Raw genomic sequence first — 17,215 nt, 5'->3', positions numbered from 1 at the left:
AGAAGTATCAACACTTGTTTTTTTTTTTTTTTTTTTTGAGGAAAAAAAACTCGTCTTAGGACTAAAAACACTTTTTGCGGGGGGAAAAACACTTCAAAAATATAGTACTTGATTCCAAAAGCTGTTTTAAAAAATTGCTTAAAATTGTTTTTTTGGAGATATGTTTTTGTTTTGAACTTCTGTTTTTATTTAAAAATAAAAATAAAATCATTTTTAACATTTATTCAAACATTAAATCAAAACAAAAGTATTTTAATAATAAAAACACTTAAAAAGTTATACTTAAAACTTTGATATAGAAAAATTCAAATAATAAATAAAAACGAAACATTTTTGTTTTTTTTTTATAATAAAAACAATTAACAATGGTGTAATGAATGTAGGAAATTATTGAGTGTGTTATATTGCGAAATGGGTGGTAATGCAGCAAATGGATTGTGCTGGCTTGAAATATTAAATTATGCGTATTCGTTTTAACATATATTTAAATATTATTTTCGTTGTTGAATCCAAGCTCAATTTTTTTNACTCAATTTCAAACTTTAAGTCGAGTGAAACCTAATGTAGATTTTGGGTTGATTAAGATTGTGTTTGGGCAAGAGGATTTCAAGATCAAGTTAAAAAAATTGGATTTGAAATTGAAGTAAAACTAAATATTTTATGTTTAGCCAACATGAAGTACTTCAAATTCTTGATCATAACTTTGAGTCAAATACATGCACTTCATCAAATCTTTTAATCCAAATACAACTTCAAATAATTGAATCCAAGCTCCAATATGCAAAATGATTAATATTCAATTTGATTCGATTAACTTTTACCAAAAAATAGCTAATTTTTACCTGATTAGATTTGGATCCATTAACCAGATGGCCTTAACTGGGCACCATTACCCTTAACCACATTTAACACAGCTCTTACGGTGCAATGTGATTCCCACCTGCCGTAAAATTGAGCCAGGTACTTTTAAAGCAACTGATACTAGGCATGGTACAGCCTAGCATTTTGGGCCTTGATGAAATCTAGAAAAAATAATTTCATTGATATTTTTGGGCTATGTCTTAACTGGGCCTAAGCTTTGGGAGTCTGGGATGGAATTAATTCTGGGCCTTGATAGGATTATATGGACGTTACCTTGCACATTTTAATGGGCCAAATGATATCTAAGCTTATGGGGGTTTACATGTATCCATCAGCCGGCAAGACGTATTAGCCCAATACCTAAGGAATATTAAGAAGGGCCGAAACCTAATTGGTTTTACATGGGCCAGGAGTAAGGTCGGTGTTAGATCTGGATATGGGTCGAGGTTTCTGATAAGCATTGATCTGGTCATGTAGCGGACCTAGGCCTCATGTTATATGGTTTGCAGCGGATCTAGGAATTAATGTGGGCCTTATATCTGTCCATGTTAGTAGCCTAATAGTCCCGTAAGCATTAGTTTGGGCCTTCGTGATCGTGTAATAATGGGCCTAATGAGCAACTGATTTATCGGGCCGATCCTTAGCACTTTGCAAATCTTTCCAGCTGAACTAAGTAGCCATATTTGGAAACTGCCAAATTTCGTATTCAAAAACATTCAAAAACCAACCTGTTCCTTCTCCCTCGTCCGCGATTCAAATTTGTCTCTCCACTGAGTGCGAGTTTTGTGCGTGGAAAAAATCTTTCATTCCCATGGAAACTGGAGAAAATTATCGGATCGAAACACAGACTGGAAGCTATTCTACTCCCGTTACATATTCCTCCCGTCATCTTCATTCCTGTTCGATTTCTAAAGTTAGAGTTGTCGCACGAGTTCGGCCATTTCTCCCCAGAGAAATTTCTTCGAAAAATGAAAACCCCATCTCTTGTGTTTCTCTTCTGAACCCAGAATCACAAACTTCTGGTGATGAAGTCACTGTTCTTCTTAAAGATCAAGAATCCAGGTTCCCATTTATCTGTTCACAAGACTGATTGTTTTTTATTTTAATTTTCCCGGAGGGGGAGGAGAATTTGAAAGTTAAGGTTTTTAGGGTTGACGGGTGAACATTTTAAGAAGTGACTTGATCTGGGTTTCTCTATATTGTGTGGCTTTTTCTGAGGTTCTTGACGGGCTTTTCTTGTTTTGTTTTGTTTTGTTATCCTGTGCAGTCGAAATGAGTGCTACAAATTAGATGCGTTGTTCGGGCAAGAAGGCAACAACGTGAGCCAGATTTTTGAAGAAGAAGTGAGACCTTTAATTCCAGGAATGTTTCAGGGCTATAACGCTACTGTCTTCGCTTATGGGGCTACTGGGAGTGGGAAAACGTACACCATGCAGGTTTGGTTTAATCGAAGTCTTTATATTAATTACACGTGTACGATTATGATGAAGTATTAAAGCAAGTTAACAGAGCAGCAGGAATCCCTATTCTAGCAGTAGAATCAAGTCAAAAGATAGTGATAGTGCCAACACCTAAAGCCGTCGAACCAGTACGTACAAAAGAAATAGAACACATGCTTAGCCTACAGCCACTTGATTGTGAAACAAAAACAGAACAAAAAAACCAAAGAAAGAAAGAAAGAAAATACTAATACCATAGGTTTAACCGGTATAATCAAGGGTTGGGAAAGTCCCAACCACCCACTTATCCGGACGGTCGACCATGGTCCAGTTCGGGTCTGGTTTATTGTTGAAACGTGGCCACCTCTTTAGGAATAAACAATGCTCTCATTACTGGTTTGCTTGTACCTATATGGAAAGCCGCCTGAATCTTCCATTCTTAATGAAGTTGAGCTACACTTAAATCATTTGGCGCAAACAAGTGGAGTCGAGCTCGAGTAGGCAGAAAATAGCTCAAGTAGTTATATATTTTCTGTCTACTCGAGCTCGATCAAGTAATTCATTTCAAGCTCGAGCTTGACTCGTGTATATATCGAGTTACATGAGCTTGAAAAACTCGATAAGTCTTAATTCTAGCATTTAAATCTTGAGCTCGAACTCGAGTTAGGGTTCGGATATGTATTGACAAAAATATCCCTTATTTTTCATAATTCTAAATACGGTATATATATTTTCAGTACTCAAGTAGCTTTAGAACTACACGAGTATAGATAATTGAAACTCAAACTCGACTTGAAAAAATACTCGAGCTACCTGAACTCGATTCGAGACTGAGCTCAAGTGGTAACGAGTAGCTTGATTCACTTGCACCTCTTTTTGGCATCAATCCATAATTAAGTTTAATTTAATTGCAATTGTTGTTTCTTCATCTTATGTTGAAAATTTGACAAATGACATATAGGGGAGTGATGAGCTTCCTGGTCTAATGCTCCGGGCCATGTCTTTAATATTGTCCATGTGCAAGTCTACTGGAAGTACGGTTGAAGTATCTTACTATGAGGTTTATCTAGACAATTGTTATGATCTATTAGAACCTAAGGAAAAGAAGATAATGGTATTGAATGATAAGGATGAAAAGCTTCATCTCAAAGGATTATCTCAAATTGGAGTAAGTGTTATTTCCCAATTCAATGAGATTTTCTATACCGCTCTTCAGAGAAGGAAGGTCGCACGTACAGGTCTCAACGACGTATCTAGCAGAAGCCATGCAGTTCTCGTGATCACTATTTCCACTCCTTCAAATGATAATGTTGCAAATCCTGTGACTGGGAAGCTTAACCTTATTGATTTAGCAGGTTTTTTTTCGAGTTTTTCATTAAATCTGAGTTCATGTGTACTAGTATCTGGACCATAGGTATAAATCTTCTACATTTGATATTTATATTTGTAGGAAATGAAGATAACAGGAAAACTTTCAATGAAGGGATTCGACTTCAAGAAAGCGCAAAAATAAACCAATCTTTGTTCGCACTTTCGAATGTGATATATGCACTAAACAACAAGAAGCCAAGGATACCTTATAGGGAAAGTAAATTGACACGCATATTACAGGATTCTCTTGGTGGAACAAGCCGGGCTCTTATGATTGCATGTTTGGTATGGCATTCTATATCTTGGTTGTATGCATCTTAATTTAAAAGTTCTAGGGCTCGCTTAAGGTCACCATCTGTCTTTTGCATTTTCATAGAACCCCAGAGAGTATCAAGAATCTGTTCACACAGTAAGCTTAGCAGCTAGATCTCGCCATGTGTCAAATTTTATGTCGGCTCAGAAGAATGCTTCCTCAAAGATGAAAATTGACATGGAGGCTAAGCTTCTTGCATGGCTCGAATCAAAAGGGAAAACAAAAAGTTCCCAAAAAATGGTGGCATTTCAGTCTCCGATTTCTGGTAGAACTCCTTGTTCTGTGAATTCTACAAGGAAAATAAACACATGCCCAAACTTCAGTGATTCAAAGTCTGTTCAAAAGCAAGAAGTTATGAATTTGAAGCAACGGTAAAAACTATATACTGTTAGTTATCTTGCTTCATAACTCGACTCTTACTTTGGTTATAAGTGTACTCTCATTTTACAGGACTCCATTCCTGACTAGCAGAAAATTATTTAACACTGGGTGTCATGAAAATAGCTGCAGGAAGGTAAGCACTAGTTTAAATATGCGAAATGGTAGCCTGTATGAATATCGTTCTTTAAAAGAAATTCTAGTCTCAGTCTATGTCAACATATATATAGCCATTACTTTTGTGATGGTATATGTAGAGTTTCATTAAACGGCTTCAAAAAGCGAGTATTCCAAAAAGCTACGTGAAATATCATCATATGTGTTTGATCCACAGGTTGAAGACCTTGCTGCTGCTGTGAAAAATAAATGTGTGGTATCAATTCATGACGACACATCAAAACTAAATTCTCCTTTACTTGGTATTCTACCTTAAAGCCTCTTTTCCCTAATTATGTATTAGTTGTAATTCTAAGTATATAATTTCTACTGTAGATGTGTTCGATGAGGAAAGGAGAGCAAATACATATCACAGCACCCTTACCTTGTCTCCTCCTGTCAGTGAAAATATTAAAGCATTTCAAAGTCCACAACGAGAAGCCCTTTCTTCTATTAACACTAACATAAAAAAACCCCAAGTGTCACCTCTGGATTCAAAGACTTCAAAGTCAAATTCCATAACACCCGATGGCGAAAATATCTTTCAAGATTTAAGCACCCCATTCAAAAAATTGGTGGCTCAGAGCTCTCGTTTAAAGGTATTTGAGTGAATTTTACCATATAAATCAATCAATGACGCGATCCCTCTCGTTTACTCTGACGAATATGAACTTGTTCTCTATGAACAGAGCTCCCTCATCCAGGATTACATCGAATTCTTGAACACCGCCAGCAGGTAACTCGAGTCATTTAGTGATGCCTTTTTTTTTTTCTTAGTCATATGTGACTTTTGTTATTCTTTGTTGATGTTGATACCATTTTCACATCCATCAAACTATTGCTAGGGAGGAGCTACTGGAATTGAAGGTAACATTGATAGTAATGATATAACTCGCAACATATGCTTGTTTTTTACATTTGATTTATGAATTTCATAACTATATTCAGGGAATTGGATCAAAGATAGCTGAGTACATCATCGAGCTAAGGGAATCGAGCCCCGTAAAGTCGGTAAGAAAATGACATTGATATGAAACAATATCATCACCATCTAGCTTGGTGTAATTGTTGCGAAAAAGATACTTAGAAAACGATTGATCCTTTGTATGAATGCAGCTAAATGATCTGCAGAAGATGGGATTTTCGTCAAAGCAGGTTAGATAAAAACTAAGACTTGGTAACCGATTTCTTTGCGTTGCAACCGTTGCATAAATGTGGATTGAAATTATTTTGAAGGTGCATAACTTGTTCGAAAGAGCTGCAAAAGGGATGTTTGAAGAATCAGAACGTGACAACATCTAGTTGTTGAGGGGGGGGATGTCAAATACTACTTTGCTTGCAGTTTTTTCCTTTGTTTCCTTCTAATTATAGTTGTTCCATGCTTGTTGTATCATTTACACCTAACATGTTTGTGACATCTTGAGTTTGTTTCTGTTTGCTACTGCTCAATTAGTTTGATGTAATGTTTCTTTTTTTTATTTAAATTTTTTTTTTTAAAAGGGTGTTTCCCTTAATTGCATTGATTTTTTCTCCATTTTTTAAAATATGGTATCGATTCAGTAGTAGTGTTCATAATAATGGTGCAAATTGCAACATTTTAATTTTAAATATACTTAGTTTACCAGACAGACAACAGACGCAGAATTTAAGCACCCACAGTTACTTTTATTTTATTATTTTTAATGTAGGACATTTAGTGAGCCCAATAAGGTTTGGGCCAGGCCCAATTTAATTGCACTTGCTGCATGTACTGCAGTTGCAGTTGCCCCCACACTTGCACCCGTTCTCTGTAGCGACCATCTCTGATTCTTCAACCTGTCTGCAAAAATCCAACCAAAAAATAAATAAAATAGGAATTTCGTGTTTGAAGAATAACCATCTCGACACGTACTTGTTCTGGAAGCCGAGGACTTGAGCCGGGGTAGCGACGGCGGCCTCGGAGAAGCTCAGATCTGGATACATGCCGCAACTGCACAAAAAATATGATTACGGATAATAGAAATCGAAAAATCCATATAAAATAAAAGGTATGATTAGTTAGTTACCCGTTGCAGCCATTGCCGCACTTGCAGTTGGGGCCGCAGCCACAGCTTCCACCGCAGCAAGACATTTTCCGAATAAGTTTGAAAATGGAGGATTTGAGATTAGATTGTTTGCTGTTCACTGATCGCTCTGAATTGTTTCGAAGTGGAGCTTCGTATTTATACTGCAGCGGCGGAGTGGAGTGGTGTACATCAGCCGTACACGTGGCGTGATCTGTGGAGCTTCTGGTCTTCGTCATCCGCCACACACGATTCCTTACTACATATGTTAAATGTTATGTCCCGTTTTCAGAATAAACTTTTTATTTAAAAATTAGTTCTTCATAATCATATTAGTATACTTTAATTTTGCACAAAAACTCACGTGAGATGGTCTCATGGATCAATTTCGTGAGTCAAATATCTTATTTGGGTCGTTCTTGAAAAACTATTACTTTTTTTGCTAAGAGTATTACTTTTTATTGAGAATATCGGTAGGCTTGACCCGTCTCACAGATAAAGATTCGTTATTTCGTTAGACCGTGTCACGAGAGACCTACTCTTAATTTTGAAAAGGGAAAATTCATAATTATTTTTTAAATATTTGTAAAAATTATTTTTGTGATTTTTTGTATAATCATAGAGCTCACTTATCCGATCTAAATCACAGATAACAAGTGCCCCTCAAATTTAAGAAGCTGAATTTCTAAATCTAGATTTTTCCCCCTTTTTTGTACAAGAATTATACATTATAATCTATTTTTTCATTTAAAATCATATATAAAGGGGTTTTATTTATTATCTGGAACTTTAAATTTTAAATATTTGTGTATTTAGATTGAATGATTTCATTTCAATATTGAATTTGAAATTACTCCAGTGAATGAGAATCTGAAATCTATTGGTTTTGTTAAAAAGTGTCTCAAAATGGCATATTGGAAAAATACATAAATCTGAAATTTAGTGAAACGATTTGATTGGATTTGTATTAAGTATTTGAAATTCAAATCTCTGTCCAAATTAAGTTTTTAACAAGTGTATGTCTCTTGTGAAGCGGTCTCACGAAACTTTATCTATGAAACGGGTTAACCCTACCGAAATTTACAATAAAAAAAAATAATCTTAACATAAAAAGTAATATTTTTTCATGGATGACCAAAATAAGATATCTGTCTCACAAAATACGACCCGTGAGACTGTCTCATATAAGTTTTTGCCTTTTATAACAATTGAAATTGAATTAAAAAGGAGATGAACAGCCGGCACTTTTAATTGTGCGGTCAAATAAGTTTCTATAAAAAAAAAAAATACATGAGTTCTATTTCACGTTAAAGCAAAATGCTTTCATGTAAAAAGTAATGAACCACTACATAGAGTGGATTCTATCAAACTTAAAAGAATGGCCCTCCCAATTCTATATGAGGATCAAATCTCTTTTCACTACAAATTTCCATTAATTTATGCTACCACATGGTCTCCTCAATATTATTGGTAAGGGATTACTTTGTTTGTGATATTTAAATATTCATATTTGGAACTTAGAGTGGGGTATCGATTATTTTGCACCATTAGGCGTGGATGGAAAACTTTTTCCACTACTTCGTGTCTCAAAATATATTTATTCTGTATATTTAACTGGATTTTATAATAATGTGTGTAGTGGTATTATACTTTTTTTAATGAAATTTTATCACACATACAAGGAAGAATTTATTTGTTATACAGTGAAATTACATATCTCATTTTAAACTTTAATTATTACTAATTATTTTCGGATTAATTGTACATGATTGAGAGTAATAATGAAATATGTGACATCCTGGAAAGTTTTTGTGTGTAAAGCTATTGACATTACGCCACTTGATTTGGTTAGTTAGGTGAGCCCTATAAGAGTGACGCTGAATCTTAACGCCTAATACTGTATCTGTTGTAGACATAGCTGATAATAAGAAAATGATAAGTCTAATTTGTAATGGATATGACAAAGTGCTAGAAGATAGACACGCTCCTTCCCGAACTAATGGGTCTAAAAGTCCAACCCATTAGCACTCAAGTAGATGTTGCAGTGTCACGAGTATAAAGAAATAAATTTGCGTATTGGATCATAGCTATAGTTTTTGTCATAATAGTAAGCACTTAATCCTAACAATTGGTATAACAGCGAAGTTATGAGTTCAAGTCTCTCAATAAGCATATTTCTTTACTTTTTAGAGGATGTTGGGTTAAGCGTACATGAGTGAGAGTAGTACTGAGATAGATGATCTTCTAGAAAGTTCTCGTGCATCAAACAGCTGTCATTGCGCCGCTTGATCTAGTTGGCTAGACGGGTTGTAAAAGAGTTATGTCAGATCTTAACGGGTAACACTGCATCTGTTAGGAATATGATCAATGATAGGAAAATGGTAAGCAGAATATCAGAAAAGACTAGCAAATAGACACATTTCCGAACTCTTGTGCCTAACAATGCACTCATTAACACCCAAGTAAGTGCATTTTGCGCTGTCACATGTATAAGAAAATAAAGTTATTAATTTACTAACAATTATAGTTTTTGGTCTTGTAATAAGTGTTTGATCCTAACACTTATTTAAAACAAAAATATGAGCTATTCGATAGTTATATTTAACTTTTGTGTTGATCAATTATTCAAACTTATTTCATTGATCGTATCTTTTTATGCGTGATTTTTTTATGACGTGAGAATATGCAACCGTTATCCTTCAGTGCGTACTAGATAAACTCTACTAACATAATAACCAGCAAACCACATTAGTCAAATAAACCACACAAGACTAATTCTATGTGACAAACTCACACAAAATATTAATAGAGATAATTGAACTTACTATTAACCAAATACTCAAATATTCCACCTTACACCTTCTTGCGTGATTTTACTAGCACTGGAGGTCGATTGTAAAGTATTCTAGTTCGTATATTCCATGTACGACAATGAAGAAATGATTAAATTAATTTCTTTTCGGCCTCAGTACAAGAATTAAAATTATACAAAAACTTAATTGCCCGCAGCGCAACATGAAAAATCAGTTCAAAACTTGGTGATTCTTGGACCTTGGTAGTAGTGTTGTTTTTTCTTTTTCTTTTTTTAAATAAATATATATATATATATTCGACTTAAATCATAAACAGCGTCAACGTTATCATCGAATTAATATGTTGACCACATTGGAGCAGTGCTCCTTGAAGTTCACATTTTCCTATAAGAATGGGTACATTACATTGGGCACGCCCGCGCAAGTATTTGAACAAAATCGGAAATGATCCATTTCATTGAGTGTGATTCCCCAATTTCATGAAATATGATCCGCAACAGCGGTGAAATACATAATTAAGAATACTTCATTCTGTCCTTGCTGCGAAATACTATGAACCAGCATCCTCGAACACTGGATTTCAAATATGTGCATTCATCTGCATGAGCAACTGGTAGATTGCAAAAAGAACTGAAAAATTCTTAATTCCCAGCAAATCGTCGAAGAGGTTAAATGTGATCTTAAAATACATTAACTGTGAGTAAAATCCATGTGATAGCAAGTAGGATTGCAAGGAAAAGGGCAATCAATTCTTTTCACCGAGTCTCGCTTAAAGTACCAATCACCTACTGATTCCGCAATTGTCTGTTTAACAAACAGCAAAAGGAGATGAGGTGAACTAAATTCAGAATGAAATATGTCTTAGGGAGCACACAAAAATTTTGACAAGGAAGAAACTTAGTGAATCTTGGGAGATGAAACAAAACTTACTCTATTGTCGATTCTGGGAGAAGTAGGAGAATGCCAAGTATCGGTCATCCATGTCTGGCAGTGAACAAAACAAGAATTAACGAACATTCCTACTTCTGGTATTTGTCGATATTCACTAAGCATTTTCAGCAAAGAATTTCTGTGACCTGCATGCGGGAGAAAAAATTCATTCATATCGCAACTTTTAAGCCTGAATTAAAAGTGTAAGGAGACTAGAGCTGCTTAGACATCGGTATTTATGTGATTCTCACATATATTTTCATCTAAAAGATGGGATATAGATGCTTTCGTGTAATCGCTAATTTCAAATTCTCAGACTATCCTGTGTCATTTGAAGGAAATTTTAAGAAAACTTGAGGATGTGATATGATAAAAGTCCCAGCAGTTTCGGTCTTTTTTTTTGTTCCATGACGGCATTCATTCCCAATGCAAGGTAAATAAAAAATCCAAACATTTGCTGGTAACTTAGTATTTTTGAGATTGGCAATAACGTTGAAATTTATGAAGGAATCTCTTTGTCAATATCGTAGCATATGATTTAAATAAAAAATAAGCAATATCTCACAGTACCATGGAGCACATCTATTTGGCTGGGATCACAGTTGAAAATATTTAACTTGCATCTAAACCAGCGACCATGAGGATCTGCAGCAGCAGGCACTAAAATATTTGCTATCTGGAAATAAAGTTATCGGAATATTTCTTGAGAAAGAAAACAATAAGAAATGAACTGAAATATGAACTTGCCTGCCAAAAATCATATGCTGGTTGGACCAAGAAGATTGGGGTCTTTAAACTTCTTAAAAATTCTTGAGGGAAGAAACACTGGTACCAGAAAAATGCAGGTTAGGCAATCAAAATTTGAGTAATAATGAAAGTAAGCACCGTACAGCAACCAACACAAACTATTTAAGAAACAAAAATACCTAAACAACAGAAAAGAAGTTGCACCTTATGCGGTTCTGATCTGGCAACACAATCATGGTTCAAGCTCTTTGCCAATCCCTGAAATCATAAATAAAAAATATTACAATACTTGTAACAAACAAAAATTAACCAATTAATTTCATGAATTTTGGAAGTTCGCGATTTGGTTCCAAGATCTTGGCATTCAGAACTTGAGGTTAGTAGGTTATTGAGTGGGGAAGCTACTCATTAATATAATAACATTTGTACAATTAATCCAATAGACTAGCAGAAATCAGCTTTTTCGACTTGATCTTTATGCCGGTATTTCCTGGAAATGAGAGCATGTTTAATCCAAAATAAAGTTACCATCAGCATTAGTAACAGAGAGGCCGGGGGGGGGGGGGGGGGGGGGTTGATAAATTGAAAATCAAGTTAATGTACTGTCATGTGATTCCAACTGTAAACATACAAATGCTAAAAAAACATACCAAACAAAATATATAAATTGCTCATGTAAATGATCATTGCTTATGTAGTTTTGGAACAACCTGGAGATGCACAACATCACGATAAAACGACTCAATGGTGCTATTTCCAGAAATATCTTTCCTGGTCACAAATCAAAAATTCAAGTCAATATAAAAGGAAGCGAGAAGCAATCGACATCAATATGACCTTCCACAAAAATAATTTACTGCAAAATTTTAACTTAATGGAATGATGCCATATCAAGATACCCCTGATAACATTTTTATGCTAGGCTTGAAGGAAATAATTCTAGTCACCAAAAATTTTGGGATCATTTCTCCCAAAAAGATTTAAACAATTAAAGTGGAAAAAATTTTGGGTGGAAAAAAAAGTCACCAACATTCAGGAATCAAAAGGCTGTATAAGGAGCTTTCGGATAGAGATACAACAATTGCTATTAATTGCATTCATAGTGAACATTTCAATATTTTCCCATGCTCACAAATTATGGAAACTTCCAAAGCGTGAGAAAAGAAATAATTTATATACAACTGTCAGCATGTAGGTTTTATCATTAGGCCGTTTATCAGAGGTAAATCCCAACATAACATGATTCCAATATTGTTTAATAAGTGCTGAGAGAATGTATAATACATACTCGTTAGGGAAAAAACCTGCATCTGCTAAGCACTTGACATCTGCGTCCTTTGATAGAAGCTTTCGGAAATCATCACAATGTACAAGAGTGGCTAAACCACCAGCAGAACACCCTGTAAGAAGAGCCTGTGAAGTTATACAGTGCACGTGTAAGAAACTGGAACCTTTCATGTTTGGTAGTGCTTCAACCATTTAATTAAACAAGCAGTGGAGTCCATCTTTTTGGCGCTAGGATCTAAACTCTTACTCCGACAATAACTGATTGTTTTCAATAACTCAATACAGGAAAAAAATTGTGGAAATTATCATGGTATCATAGACATGATGAATTTGCACCCGACCCTAATAGCTATTCACCTTACAGAAATATCACACCAGACAAACTGAAACGAAATATGCTTGAGAGTTGCTTTACATACCTGTTTAGCATTAGCCATCCCACTTGACAAGAGCTCATCCATTAGTGTGTTCCAGATAACCTGACCTCTGAAGAAAAGTTTAGTCCCATTCTGGTACACAGTTGAACAGGAAACTCATTACCTTCACTGTATATTCACACTACTCCAATCATGTCTTTCAGGCATCTCTTTTAGATGTAATATCTCCATCAACTAAAATGAAGAGGTAAACTTCCTATAAACTTACTTTGAACTCACTTTCAGGGTTCCCAGAAAATGATGCTCCATCACAATACCGGATCTTCACCTTATTCCAGTTGAAAAAATCTGAAGATTGACAAAAAAAATGGAACATTAGAGAAGCGAACAATAGAAATTTGGCATCAGGTTGAAAGTAATATATCATCGATGCATATGCTTGACAAATCCAGATCAGCAAAGTAGATGGTCACTTAAGAAATCTTCCGAAATTTGCCTAGGACAACTACGGCAGAGAGAAAACCAGCTGAGACAAGTATATCTATCAATAGCTACTTATGGGCAAACTCGGCTAAGACCAACAAATTGGTCAAGACATTGGTCATCATTCAAGACAAAAACTCTCTGTTGGTTGAAGCATCCAGACCAGATCAGCTAACTTAAAAAAAAAAAAAAAAAAAAAAAGGCAAATCAGTTTCAAGAAAAATATAGTATAGAAAGTTTCAATGAGTTACTGAAGAAACAGAATAAAGCCTTGCTCCAAACTTCAAACTCCTAAAATTACACAGAATATTTGATGAGAAGATATTTTGGGTAAGATGATATAAACAGTTGCCAAATTCAAAATATTGTCGTTGAAGACCCTCATCTATTCAGAGAGACTGGAGATAGAAGACACTAAAGATTAGAGAATTTATGAAGCTTTCGACTCTGCATATATTGAGTTTCACAAACTATGGTGTATTAGAGAGTTTAGTAAACCAAACTATTAAGAATTTTGTTCTAAGATACATAAATACACTTATTGCCATGTTGTTGTATTTGTTGGCGTGACTTTTCGGATCCAGGACTCAATTTTAAAAAAAATGAATATGACAACTAATCTGAGTGGAGTTAAAGTGTTTCAAGCCTAGATATGGGATGGGTGATGTCTATGAGTTACAAGCTGTGGTCATTTTTAAAGACTACAAATTATTCACAAGAGTCAAATCTTCTAAGTAATTCCTTGCACCTTCCATAATGAAAGAAGAGGGGACAAAGACAGATATCACCAGTCACCACTTTCAAATCTCTATAAATCTCGTCTCTTTATTTTCCGTACTTTTGTTATTATGTTACACTGTTGCCATTAACTTCATCACTTTATATGCCCTCTCAACTGGATTTTGTTTAATCACAATGTGAATTATTGCTTAAACAAAATTCACTTTACACAAAATTTAAAAACAGCCTTGAAACAAACTTCAAATTTTTTAAATGTTATTTTTAGAATCTAATATGGTCCATTGGACACCCCTCCCACCCCCTCTTCAAGAGTACCGAGACCATTTTCCATCTTAACCAGAATCAACAAGTGCCAAGGCCATCAATGAAATATAAAGATCCAGGGAAAAAATATTTACCAGGATTTTGAAGTGGATCATGGCTCAAAATACCAGAAAATTGAACTTGACGTTCCATGTAATTTGATGAACCAAGTTTCGTGCTCATACGAGCCGAGCATGATGACAAAGTATTGCACCATCCTCCTCCCTGTTGACATCGATGTAGCTATGCATATTATTTGAGAATTTGAGAATAAAAATTCCAACAAAAATTCCATGAGATCAGCATATATTGCTGTGCTTCAAGCCTGAAACTGAAACCAAAATGACTTGCTAATACAACGTCTCTGTTAATAAGATGTTGTATAGCCAAACAAGTGGGGTCCACGCTTGACCCCACATAAAAAAAATTAGGACAAGCTAGTTTGAAGTCTCTCCTTACAGCAATGAGCAGCATATATCATGGCATCTCTTATTGGAGAGCTTGCTAGATTATAATAGAAAAATCAAGCATTGGGAAAAAGATTTCCTTCATCAATTAATAATACAGGGCATAAAATTTGCAATTATCCTGCTATTGGACAATATAATATTATTCACAGAAGATGATACAGTAAGGTAATTTAGTAATGTGAAGATAATAAATTGGCAGCATTATCCTCCCACAGTTGGGCAAGTCAGCGATGGAGCATGAAAATACTTAATATTTGGGAAATGCATCGCACTCTGAACTTCAAGAAGACGCATATAGATATTCAGTTTCCTTGCCTAAGTCTTAAAGCAGTACCCAAGTCAAAAGCAAACGCCTTACGAAGATTGAAAATTTTTCGAAACTGCGAACCAAAAAACGAATAACTAAAATGTCTACTATATCTATGCTGCATAACTATGACATTCATCAAACAGTCTACAAGAAATTAGGACCGAATGAGAAAGGGAAAAAGAAGAAGGAAACCTCAACATGAAGAAGCCAGCTGTCCGAGCCAGATCCGAAACCCCTCTCTCTATGATAGCCAGGCACACTTCCATCCAAGCAAACTACAAGTACGACATATTCAATGATAATGAGATTCAGTAATGGTTTTAGAAGGAAAAAAAACGGGTAAACCACTAAACGAGAAAACATGGAGATAAATAAAAAGTTCAGGCAATAACCGGCAGAATTTTTCGTTGATTTAGAAAGAGGCGTGAAAAGCACCCAATCAGAAGCTGGTGTCGAATTTTTATTTGGATTCGTAAATGCCCGTGAGACAGAAATGGGGGAGATGGATAGGTAGAGAACACCGAGCGTCGCCACAGCCGCAGCGGCAATTATCCAATCTCGTCTGGATAATCTGCGGCACCATCGCAATGAAATGGCTCCGCCGCCGCGAAATAGCCGGTGCTGGTTGTTTGGCATCGAATCGAGCTGTTGATTTGTTGCGGTTTTTTTAAAAATAAAAATAAACTGATTTAATCGAAACAATTGGATGTCCAACTCGACCTATATAACCGATCAATAAAAATACTCCACCTTTGTCATATGTTCCCTGCGTCACACTAAATTTACACCAAGTCAGCCATTACAAAAGGTTTCAAAAACAATGGATCTGAAATTTCTTCGGAAAATTAACGTGACGCAAGATTGGCCAAGCAATGGCAACGTATGAACAAGATCCATGTTCAAAAAAATACTAGAAGCTAAAATATTTAGAAAATATAACATTGATTTTGAAAAAATTAACATGTTTGGAATTACCTTGTTTTACTAATAACATAACACAATAAGTTTTCTCCCATCGGAGGCCCATTACGAATCCAAATTCTTTTATCATGGATATCATCATCTTGTGTACTTTCTTGATCGAGCTTGTTAATCATGGTTAACATATTTAGTCAAGGCAAAAACTTGTGTAAGACGGTCTCACGGGTCGTATATTATGAGACGAATCTCTTATTTGGGTCATTCATGAAAAAGTATTACTTTTTATACTAAGAGTATTATTTTTTATTATGAATATCGGTATGGTTGACCCGTCTCACAGATAAAGATTCGTGAGACTGTCTCACAAAAGACCTACTCTTTAGTCAATCCGGAACCAACCCAAATTCGATTCAGTTCAATTTGGAACCAATTATATTGCTTCTTGGTTGAATTAAATTTAACACCCACAAATGGATTGAATTGGTTTGTTTTAAAATAGATCCAAAATCATTTAATTTGATCCGTTTGAATCCGGTATCGGAATTATTTCAGGACCAGTTTTCAAACAACTGTAGGTAATATGTACACTACATGCATACACACACACACACATACATATAATGATTTTTTAAAAATTCGATTCCAGTTGGGTGTCAATCTGGTCCTGTTCGATTTAAATCAACTCAATCCCGGTAACATATAAGATTGGTTAAGTTTCATCATCCGGAACTCTGAAAGGTTTAATCCAGTTCGGAACTGATATAGTAACATGACTACTAGTTGTACAAATCTTATTTAGTTTGACTAACTAAACTAGCATGATTTGCGTAAGCTTATATTAAAGCTCGTAGATTTACTTAATACGCACAATAGTTGCGGATTCTTCGGTCATAAAAAATTAAAAAGAAGTTAAACAACATACACAAATTAAATATATTTCATAATTTATTTATTGATGAATGAATGTGGAGGTTGGATCGGTATTGAGGGTCTTAGCTTTATTAATGTATTTCAATTGTTAATTGAAGAGATTATTTATTTGTCTTAATTAGCATTGAAGGGTGACAGCCGCAAGCATTTCTGGTTAGGACCAAATTGTACGTGTAGGAAATTTTTTGCTAGCTGGTAGCTACCTCGCTCTTACGAAGGAATATTTTAGTCAATTTATGCATTTATTTATTTATTATTAATTAATTTAGGTGTCTGCTGAAATTTTCAATACAAATCTGAAGTTCCATTAGTTACTAAAAGTGCTTAGTGTGATTGTACTATA

The 17,215-nt window shown here is 35.0% G+C and overlaps 3 protein-coding genes across 3 annotated transcripts; 1 reads left to right on the top strand and 2 right to left on the bottom strand.

The window, feature by feature from the left end:
• The first annotated feature begins 1,560 nt into the window (after window positions 1-1,560).
• On the top strand, window positions 1,561-5,970 carry LOC140961860 (kinesin-like protein KIN-10B). Its single transcript, XM_073420610.1, has 13 exons — window positions 1,561-1,923; window positions 2,129-2,297; window positions 3,262-3,655; window positions 3,751-3,956; window positions 4,048-4,355; window positions 4,435-4,498; window positions 4,697-4,781; window positions 4,855-5,117; window positions 5,208-5,254; window positions 5,364-5,385; window positions 5,467-5,529; window positions 5,635-5,673; window positions 5,755-5,970. The coding sequence occupies exons 1-13, from the start codon at window positions 1,673-1,675 to the stop codon at window positions 5,818-5,820; spliced, it is 1,977 nt and encodes a 658-aa protein (XP_073276711.1). The 5' UTR covers window positions 1,561-1,672; the 3' UTR covers window positions 5,821-5,970.
• Window positions 5,971-6,159: 189 nt separating this feature from the next.
• LOC140961861 (metallothionein-like protein type 2) lies at window positions 6,160-6,806 on the bottom strand. Its single transcript, XM_073420611.1, has 3 exons — window positions 6,564-6,806; window positions 6,410-6,487; window positions 6,160-6,337 (listed from the first exon to the last, which is right to left on the bottom strand). The coding sequence occupies exons 1-3, from the start codon at window positions 6,797-6,799 to the stop codon at window positions 6,247-6,249; spliced, it is 405 nt and encodes a 134-aa protein (XP_073276712.1). The 5' UTR covers window positions 6,800-6,806; the 3' UTR covers window positions 6,160-6,246.
• A 2,862-nt stretch (window positions 6,807-9,668) lies between these two features.
• LOC140961835 (pectin acetylesterase 5-like) lies at window positions 9,669-15,718 on the bottom strand. Its single transcript, XM_073420568.1, has 12 exons — window positions 15,414-15,718; window positions 15,214-15,296; window positions 14,337-14,466; window positions 12,983-13,062; window positions 12,757-12,846; window positions 12,339-12,463; window positions 11,761-11,821; window positions 11,255-11,308; window positions 11,047-11,128; window positions 10,874-10,975; window positions 10,304-10,449; window positions 9,669-10,177 (listed from the first exon to the last, which is right to left on the bottom strand). The coding sequence occupies exons 1-12, from the start codon at window positions 15,655-15,657 to the stop codon at window positions 10,064-10,066; spliced, it is 1,311 nt and encodes a 436-aa protein (XP_073276669.1). The 5' UTR covers window positions 15,658-15,718; the 3' UTR covers window positions 9,669-10,063.
• Window positions 15,719-17,215: the final 1,497 nt, after the last annotated feature.

The sequence above is a fragment of the Primulina huaijiensis genome, chromosome 16 (assembly GCF_012295235.1).
Source record: "Primulina huaijiensis isolate GDHJ02 chromosome 16, ASM1229523v2, whole genome shotgun sequence".
Lineage (NCBI taxonomy): Eukaryota > Viridiplantae > Streptophyta > Magnoliopsida > Lamiales > Gesneriaceae > Primulina > Primulina huaijiensis.
This window is presented reverse-complemented; position numbering and strand designations above follow the sequence as displayed.

Coding starts and splice junctions, on each gene's coding strand:
- LOC140961835 (XM_073420568.1), bottom strand. CDS start 15,657: ATGCCAAACAACCAGCACCGGCTATTTCGCGGCGGCGGAGCCATTTCA. Junction 10,450..10,873: donor CCAAATAGATGTGCTCCATG/GTACTGTGAGAT, acceptor TCCCGCATGCAG/GTCACAGAAATTCTTTGCTG. Junction 10,178..10,303: donor CTCCCAGAATCGACAATAGA/GTAAGTTTTGTT, acceptor TTTGTTAAACAG/ACAATTGCGGAATCAGTAGG.
- LOC140961861 (XM_073420611.1), bottom strand. CDS start 6,799: ATGACGAAGACCAGAAGCTCCACAGATCACGCCACGTGTACGGCTGAT. Junction 6,488..6,563: donor TGCGGCAATGGCTGCAACGG/GTAACTAACTAA, acceptor TTTTTTGTGCAG/TTGCGGCATGTATCCAGATC. Junction 6,338..6,409: donor GTCCTCGGCTTCCAGAACAA/GTACGTGTCGAG, acceptor GGATTTTTGCAG/ACAGGTTGAAGAATCAGAGA.
- LOC140961860 (XM_073420610.1), top strand. CDS start 1,673: ATGGAAACTGGAGAAAATTATCGGATCGAAACACAGACTGGAAGCTAT. Junction 5,118..5,207: donor CTCAGAGCTCTCGTTTAAAG/GTATTTGAGTGA, acceptor CTCTATGAACAG/AGCTCCCTCATCCAGGATTA. Junction 5,255..5,363: donor TTCTTGAACACCGCCAGCAG/GTAACTCGAGTC, acceptor AACTATTGCTAG/GGAGGAGCTACTGGAATTGA.